Source organism: Thamnophis elegans, chromosome 12, assembly GCF_009769535.1.
Source record: "Thamnophis elegans isolate rThaEle1 chromosome 12, rThaEle1.pri, whole genome shotgun sequence".
Taxonomy (NCBI): Eukaryota; Metazoa; Chordata; class Lepidosauria; order Squamata; family Colubridae; genus Thamnophis; species Thamnophis elegans.
Genome location: NC_045552.1, coordinates 21,832,963 through 21,842,190, shown reverse-complemented (window position 1 = coordinate 21,842,190; position 9,228 = coordinate 21,832,963). Strand labels below are relative to the sequence as shown.

At 43.6% G+C, this 9,228-nt stretch overlaps 1 protein-coding gene across 2 annotated transcripts; it reads left to right on the top strand.

Moving 5' to 3' along the window:
• The first annotated feature begins 2,695 nt into the window (after positions 1-2,695).
• Positions 2,696-8,808, top strand: C12H1orf216 (chromosome 12 C1orf216 homolog). Of its 2 annotated transcripts, XR_004256317.1 has the most exons (3): positions 2,696-2,771; positions 5,290-6,709; positions 8,388-8,808. XR_004256317.1 is itself a non-coding variant. In XM_032228599.1 (2 exons), the coding sequence occupies exon 2, from the start codon at positions 5,306-5,308 to the stop codon at positions 6,188-6,190; it is 885 nt and encodes a 294-aa protein (XP_032084490.1). In that variant the 5' UTR covers positions 2,696-2,771; positions 5,290-5,305; the 3' UTR covers positions 6,191-8,808. The 2 variants fall into 2 exon arrangements, 1 of the variants encoding a protein (XP_032084490.1); XM_032228599.1 differs by having other exon boundaries at positions 5,290-8,808.
• The last annotated feature ends 420 nt before the right edge of the window (positions 8,809-9,228 follow it).

Here is a 9,228-nt window from a genome sequence, read left to right as displayed (position 1 = left end):
CGAAGGCCTGTTGCTCTAACCCTTTTCTGTCAGAAAGGAGGAATAACCAAGGTTTAACCAATGCCGCATGTGAAGCAAGCTTTGAAGAGGACTACGGGCAGGCCCAAGGCACAGGCAAGGCCACGCTAGGGGTAGAGACCGTTGCACTGCAGCTAAACCCCATGTTGGTTTGCCAAGGTTCAGACTAGGTCAGAGGTGGGTTGCCAATTTTTTTACTACTGGTTTGGGCACGCTCGCACATGTGCAGAAGCATCCGGGTGGGTGGGTGGAGCATCCTGCTGCCGCTACTACTGGTTTGCCTGATCCGGGCCGGGCTGAACTGGGAGCAACCCACCTCTTTACTAGGTGGCTTTGATTCTCTTGTAGCTTACTTGCTAACCATGGTTGAACATAACAGATGAGCATGAGTTCTAAGCAAAGTTCACACATGCTAAGCCAAGCTGCCTTAAGGTGACAAACATACCCAATACTCCTTACTCCTCCTATTTTCCCCAGAACAACAATCCTGTGAAGTGGGTTGGGCTGAGAGGAGTGACTGGCCCAAAGTCCCCCAGCCGGCTTCATGCCTAAGGCGGGACTAGAACTTAGTCTCCTGGTGATTGGCCCAAAGTCACCCAGTTGTCTTTCGTGCTTAAGGCATGACTAGAACTCACCGTCTCCTGGTTTCAAGGCCAGGACGTTAAAACACTACACCAAACTGCAAACATTGTTGTCATATTTGAATAATTTATATAAGATGCTTAATCAGAATCCCTTGATACACTAAATTCAGTTTCTGCTTTATAAATGGTGGTTTATGGTTTTGTTGCATGAACCCAGTTAACACATGGTTATGATTTCATGTAATCCAACAACCTTTGAAGGAATTGACAACCACTGCTTTGAACCAGTAGCTGGATTCATATAATTGCTTAAACGGTTTAGCTTATAATGAGAACCCAGTTTGGGTAGTTAATTGATAGTTCTGCCAGATGGCCAAACCCAGAAAAACAATGGTCTACTTAACCATGGATTAATATATTGCAACAACGCAACTATTATGTGATATTTTTATTTTTGCACTGATGGCTTTTCAGATATGGACCAAGGCAGCATAGAAGTCACAGAAGTGATGACATTATTGTGTGATGACATTGTGATATATATCCTCCTCTTTCCCATGCATGGTATTTAATCATTAAGGCTAATCTCCTACTAAACAGGCTAAATATGCAACATTTACAGCAAGGTCTATGGAGATTCCCAGTCATCCAGGTCATAGTTGTCCCAAAGGTGCTTCCCCCCCCCCCAAGAGGAAACTGGACTTTCTGGTGCTACCAGAACCAGACTACCAGAAAGTCCAGTTGCCTCTTGAAAAAAAAAGCACCTTTGGGACGATTTAGAGCAGGGGTGTCTAACCTTGGCAACTTTAAAACTGGTGGACTTCAACTCCCAGGCCAGCCAGCTATGCTTGGATTTCCTTGCATTCTCCACCTCTGTACAGCTCATACCTGTGATTAGCTTCAACATACTTCATTCAATCAACCAACTGAGTTTTCAGAACACACTCAACCCTACATGAATCTTTGGGGCTTGGCTGAAGGGGTGGGGGTGGAGGCACAGTGGTGAAATTCAATTTTTTTACTACCGGTTCTGTGGGAGTGGCTTGGTGGGCATGGCAGAGGAAGGATACTGCAAAATCCCCATTCCCTCTCCATTCCTGGGGGAAGGATACTGGAACATCCACATTCCCTTCCCATTCCTGGGGGGAGGATACTGCACAATCCCCATTCGCTTCCCATTCCTGGGGAAAGGATATTGCAAAATCCCCATTCCCTCTCCATTCCTGGGGGAAGGATACTGGAACATCCTCATTCCCTTCCCATTCCTGGGGAAAGGATACTGCAACATCCTCATTCCCTTCCCATTCCTGGGGAAAGGATACTGCAAAATCCCCATTCCCTCTCCATTCCTGGGGGAAGGATACTGGAACATCCTCATTCCCTTCCCATTCCTGGGGGAAGGACACTGCACAATCCCCATTCCCTCTCCATTCCTGGGGAAAGGATATTGCAAAATCCTCATTCCCTTCCCATTCCTGGGGGAAGGATACTGCAAAATTCCCATTCCCTCCCCACTCTGGGACCAGCCAGAGGTGGTATTTGCCAGTTCTCCGAGCTACCGGTTCTCCACAACCTTTCAGAACCTGCTGAATTTCACCCCCTGGTTGGGGATTAGGTGGGCTTGATGAAAGGCTTAATGGACAGCACCAAGTTTGACAATGCGGGGAACCACGGTTGTCCCGCAGCTCCATCCGTGTTCAGAAAGGGTCAGGGGTCCACAGACTGCCCAGGCCAAGTCCTCCTCCACGTGCTACTCATCACGACCCCGCACCCAGCCCTCCCACCGCAAACGTCACCAACCCAGTTCTCCTGGCATCTTGTCCAGCCTCACGTCTTGGTCATGTGAACGTGCCAGCTGCTGGGAATCCTTTCAGAAGGACTTGGGATGTGTGTGTGAAGGAGGGAGGAGCCGTTCGTACGCATCGCTTTCCGGGGTCACCTGTTCTCTCTCCTCGCCTTCCCTCTCTGCAATCGCCACCGCCACCGGCACCACCGTCTGGGCACCTCCAGGAAACGGGCGGTGCTTCCTTGCAACATTCCCGATCTGTGCCATTTCCGCCCCCCTCCCGCGTCTTACTCCGTAGAAACGACGGTCGGCTGCCAAAATCCTGCCAGCCCCCCTCCCCGCCCGAGCGCCCCTCCCCGCTACATTCCTGCGAGGCTCCAGCGGTGAGTGCCAAGCCCGCGGCCGGGGCTTCCGGGGAGGGGACGGGGAGGGGGGGCACAAACGACAATTTGAGCGCGGACGTAGAATAATCCTTTCAGCGGGGCTCCCGACCAAAAACGGCTCCCGGTTTTTACCTTCCTTCCTTTCTCGGCGCAAACTGCCTGCAGTTTGCCTGCTAGACCATTGGCGCTGCACCTGTCACCCCCACCCTCACCCAAATCACATGCCCTAAAACGGCAAACAGGTCCAGCCTTCTGCCACCTCCCCGACAGCGTCGTTCTCATCCGGGAAAGGAAAGAAATATTTTCTAGAGCTTGCTTGGAAAATGCGAGGAGAGCCCACGTACGTTAGCAATGCTGAGTGAAGATTCTGGAGCCCCTTATTCCACCTGGGTGCCTTTTAGGATTGTATGGACATCGGCTTGGTTTTTTCCCTCTTTCACCTGCTTTGGGTGTTTTTGGGGACCTGGGGGAGAAAATCTTCCCTTTCTGCCAGGTTATTATATTCCACCTGTCTAGCCCAGATCTGCCTACAGCTGAACTACACAACCTGCAGCCCCAAGAGTGGAAGAGCCTCGTTGTGGGCCTTCTGATGTTTGTGCACAATAGACAAAAAGAGTTAAAGGCCCAACAGTGGCTTTTGCATAACTTGTGAAGCCTGTTTAGGTTAATTTGGGTAAGGAGAGGGAGTTGGCTTGGCCTCTTTTTGCAAACAATTTCTTTGGTTAGTTAGATTAAGCCTGTAATGCCAAGGTAACCATTATGGGAGGAAAAGGGGAACAGAATGATTAAATATATGGAAAGACATTGTGGGTGCTCCATTAGAGTTTGGTTGTTTTCTTGCACATGTTTTATTACCCAAATTAAAATAAAGGTTCCCTTCGCACATATGTGCTAGTCGTTCCCCACTCTAGGGGGCAGGTCTCATCTCCGTTTCAAAGCCAAAGAGCTAGTGCTGTCTAAAGATGTCTCCATGGTCATGTGGCTGGCATGACTAAATGCCACAGGTGCACGGAACACTGTTACCTTCCCACCAAAGGGGTTCCTATTTTTCTACTTGCATTTTTACATGCTTTCAAACTGCTAGGTTGGCAGAAGCTGGGACAAGAGTGCAGAGAGGAGCAACAAAGATGATTAGGAGACTGGAGACTAAAACATATGAAGTACAGTTGCAGGAATTGGGTATGTCTAGTTTAATAAAAAGGACTAGGGGAGACATGATAGCAGTGTTCCAACATCTCAGGGGCTGCCACAAGGAAGAGGGAGTCAAACTATTCTCCAAAGCACCTGAGGGCAGAACAAGAAGCAATGGGTGGAAACTAATCAAGGAAAGAAACAACTTAGAACTGAGGAGAAATTTCCTGACAGAACAATTAATCAGTGGAACAGCTTGCCTCCAGAAGTTATGAATGCCCCAACACTGGAAGTCTTTAAGAAGATGTTGGATAGCCATTTGTCTGAAATGGTATAGGGTTTCTTGCTTGGGCAGGGGGTTGGACTAGAAGACCTCCAAGGTCCCTTCCAACTCTGTATTGTATTATTGTAAGTAATGGGAGCTCACTTCATTAGTGATAGCACTGATAATGTTACCTAATTTGAGTAATAAAGCACCTGCAAGAAAACAACCAAGCTCAGAGGGCGACACAGGACCCCTCATTTCAATCCTGAACTACAAATATTTTTGTTTATTGGGTGCTCAAACCATGAAGGTTTTCAAGACTGGACAGCCATTTATCCAGAAGAGTATAGGATCTCCAGCTTGAGCAGGGGATTGGACTAGAAAACCTCAATGTTTTATTCAAATCTTATTGTTCTATGTTCTGTGTTCATTCTGATGACTGTGTTATATTCATTTATTTTAGTAAAACTTAAATTAGATCAGCTAAAGTAATAATCCAGGTCCCATTTATGGTCCTCTCATCCCACATGCATTCAGAGGACTATTGTGGTTTTAAGCCAGAAAAAGATTATGCAACATAGTCACCCATGCTTAGAAAGATGGAAATATGACCAGTTTGTGAATTACTTGGGGGCTAGCATGAAGTTATCTTCTCCTCCCTGCCTCCCCAGCACAGGAAGCACTAGGATTGGCCTTACACAACTCACTGGAACAAAATCTGGTTAATTTATGGGTCAATACTGTATGCTGTGTGAACTCAACTTGGCCGGTCAGTTGCTAATTCAGTGTTGCATGAACCTGCACCATTGAGTTAATGAAATAAATCAGGATTTAGATAACCAGAAGCTCATTATAGGAACAAAGGAAACTTTCCTTAAGTCCTGGAAAACTAAACTCTATTCAGAAGAAGCTTAGTCAGCTCTGATCACATGGTTACTGATCACAGGTTGTTTTTTTTTTTAATTTGATGATCCGGGCTTTTAGAGAGGTCTAAATGCTGAGATTGGCCTGGGATCCAAAGCATGAATTTCGGGATGACATCTAGGAGTGTTGGAATTTTTATGCATATTGGTCATGTCCTTATATCTACATTTCTTTCTCTGCTGGTTTTCTTTTTCCCAGTTGGGTGGGGGCATCGATGTTTGCCATGTGCCAACCGGAATTCCCCCTCCATCCACAGCTTGGTGAAGTCCAGGGAAATTCACAGCAGGATGTGATCTACCGTAACAAAAAGGACTCCCATCCAGACAAGAACCTCAACTTCATGGATGAGAAGTCCTATGATAGCAATGAAAACTGGAGCCAATCCATATCAAAGGTGCAGATACCAGAGGAATGGGAGCAATGGAATTACAGTGGGATAAAGAAGGTACCTGAGAATCGGACTGATCTAATATGCCAACAGAAAACAAAGAATTGCTCCAGAGGCATTTCTCAGAACCTAAAGTCTGATGACAACTTCCTGGGTTTAGAGGAGGAGAAGGAAGGAGAGGAAGAGGACATTCGTAGACCACCCGAAGGTGCTGAGGTCAGGAGTCCAGAACAAGAGACCAACTGCCAGGTGAAGGTGAAGGTAAGAGGGAAACTGGCCAGGTCCCCTCAAGAAGATAAGGGTTGTTCCAGCAGTCATTGGATTGATAGCCCTGAGAGTGATGGCACCAATGTTTGGAAGATACCTTCTGTTACTGATGAAGACTGGACATGTAACACTAAGCAACAAGCCTCCTCTGGTGATTTTGACAGTTCTTCCTCTAGTTCTGAGACCTTCTCCCCATCACTGGCAGAAGCTTTCAGGAACATGCAGGAGAAGGAGAAGTTCAAAGAGTTGGAGAAACAGAAATATCGCATCCACTTAGTGATGTATCGCCGCCTGGCCTTGCTACGCTGGATTCGCAGCCTCCAACAGAATGTTGCTGACCAGCAAAATCGACTGCAGGAGAGCTTTGACACTATCCTGGACAACCGCAAAGAACTTATTCAACATGTCCAGCAAGGCATGGGGCACACCAAAACCTCAACTTAGGGAGAATTGTAAAAAAAAAGCCCCCCCTTCTATCTCTTCATTTCTTAGTTTGGCCTCCCAAATAAGGGTCATCAGGATCATGGTTTGTTTGCAATTTGCCCCAGTGGACTTTTCTCGTGTTTGATGTTCCTCCTAGAACACATCAGAAAATTATCAGCAAGTTAGTCATAGACACTCCAGGACGTATTATTTATGTGGACACATAATTTTTGTTCCAAGATATTTTCCAAGATGCATCACTTCTGGCGGTGAATGTATTATAAATACAACTTAGAGTGAAACAAAATAAGAGATGCAGGTGGTATTATGATGAATAGAGCCTATGGCCATGGAGAAAAGCTGAAAAATTGTGGACATATAGGCTTATAAAATACCTGCTAAGCATCTGAGATGGAAAGAAGCTTGAAATGGGAATTTTTTAAGTCAGTTATCAAGTTTTGTGCTACTAACTGGATAAAATGTTGGATGCTTCAAACCATGATACAACTTGCATGGCATGACATCCTTATGATACATGAGGTAGTTCTGTACCACTATTTGATAACCACCCCGAACTGCCAAATTTCTGTTCCTAACCCGCCTGGCCATTTCCATACACTTTGCCTTATTTATCATCCTTGTTAGCTAGACTCCATCCTTCTTGCTATGAACAAGGGCTTTGAGTTGGTTTGCTATCCAAGCTTTCTATTCTAGGTTTTGCTAGGCAAGCTTTCACATCCTGCTTCCAGGTGCTTACAACTTTTTCAGCCCTTAAAGTTCAAACCTATCAGCATGCAAAACAAGAATCTGGAAACCAAAGATCTGAAAGGCTTTAGAATAGGCAGGATTCTTCTCTCCAGCCTTGTATTTGGTTAATCTACATCTGGTTCTTTCCTTGGCCCTCATCAACTTATCAAAATGGGATGATGCTGAATTTGAAGCTGATTTTGTGAACCAATCAACATATGCCCCAAATGTAACCAACCCAACAATCTAAATTGTATCTCCTGTTCTTCATCTGATCCTTGGTGTATGTTGAACCAAGGTTGGATGTCAACATAAAAAAATCTGTGCCCAAGTTGATTGAAGAAAGAGGATCTTGTTTCCTACGTTTTGGACAATGACCTCTTTAAATTAAAACCAGAAGCACGTTTCACTTTACTTCCAAATAAACCAAACCTTTCCAAGAGTGTATTCACCTTGGAGACCAAATATGATTGTGCACATAACTGCATGCATGTTTGTTTAAAAAAAAACAAAAGCAGCATGGAATATTGTAACTTTCAAAGTAACACAGTTGTATGTTAACTTCCAGAAATCTTCATCACTATCTAAAATTGAAGCCTAGTAGCCTCTTGAAGCCCATAAATTTTTGCATAAGTAGAGTAATAATACAGGTACTTCTCAATTTACAACTGTCGTAAATCATGGCGGCTGTAAAGCAGGTCACCTATGTGATTGAACTAATTTTATGACCTTTTTTGGTGGTCATTAAGCAAATGCTGTGTTGGTTAAGTGACCCCATTATTCACCATGGGCCATTTTTGTCCCAAACCAGAAGTAAATGCCACTTCTCAAAATCTTTCCTCCTTAAGCTGTTCATTCTCTTGGAATGAAGAAGAGACATATATCTCATCCTTGTGCCTCTCAATCATACCCCACACTGCCCTTTAAAAAAAACAAACAAGTGTGCTATATTTCCTTGAATTTTATTTTTATAAGACTAATTCCTGTCTTCCACATCCAGAAAGGCTATAGAAATTGAATTAAATGTCACACAATACACTGAAGAGATACCTAATCCTGTAAGTAGATTTGCAATAATATAACTACAAACTACTGTTCTCTAGTCTACAATGTTTGGTGAACACAAACTCTGAGCGACTTGCTAACAAAACTGGCTCCTCTTTTAAGATGAGTTAGAAAGTTTCTGAGAGTGTTTGACATTTTCCAAAATATCTAAATTAGGGAATATCATATGAAAATATTTGTTTGGCCAATTGACCACACCCAATTTGCTATTTCTTTAGTATGATAAGCTGTCAGATTTATGTCAAAGTTAATATCCCCTAGTTCTTCAGTATAATCTACTGACCTCAGTTGGTTCTGGTTACCTTCAAGATTAATAGATATTTCACCCAGCATCTTTTTGGTGGAAGTGAAATTTATTTTTTTAAATATTTTACATAATGTTTATTTTAATCTTCCTTTCCTGCAGATGATTCCAACTATGATAGAAGTAGAGATATACGGATGTACATTTCCAGTAATGGATATCGCGTTGCGGAAATCCTTCTCAAACTGATTTTTTTTAAAAAAACATTTATGATTCATCTGTGTAAAGAGACTTGTCTGTTGCTTTTCTATATTTTTTTTAACAGAATAAATGTATTACAAAGTATAATATAGGATAATGATGTAAACTGATTTTACTGATTGAAGCATTTGGGTAATTATTGCTATCGCTAGTACAAATCAGGAGTGATATGCATGTTCTTTGAAAGAAGATAAAAATGTCTATATTTGGAGACATACTTTGCATCTTGATTAGTAAGCTCCTACCTAAGGCATTTTGTGGGTAAATGAAATAAGATTATAGAATGAGAATGCAGGTGGCAATACATTGGATGTAAAATTTCCATAGATTTTGTTTGCATTGTGTCTAAGCAGATGCTATTCAGGTAGTCCTTCACTTATGACTATTTGCGCTCGCAATTTCAGTCATAAAGTGAGTCATCCTGTGAGCATGCCCAATTTTACAATCTTTTGCTGGTGGTCACTAAGCAAACACTGTGGTTGTACAGTGAACACCATGGTTGTTAAGTGAACACTACAGCCATTAAGCAAACCCATTGTTTATTATGACATGGTTCTTCTGCCAGGAATTGGAAATAAACACTGGTTTTCAGCAAAAATGGCATGTGACTCTGGGGGGGCTGCAAATGTTCATAAATGCAGGCTGGTTGCCAAGTGCCCCAAATGCAGTCATGTAACTGTGGGAGACGTGGAAATGGGACGTCGGAATGTTGAATCCAGCTTATAAGTCCCTTGTTCAGGGT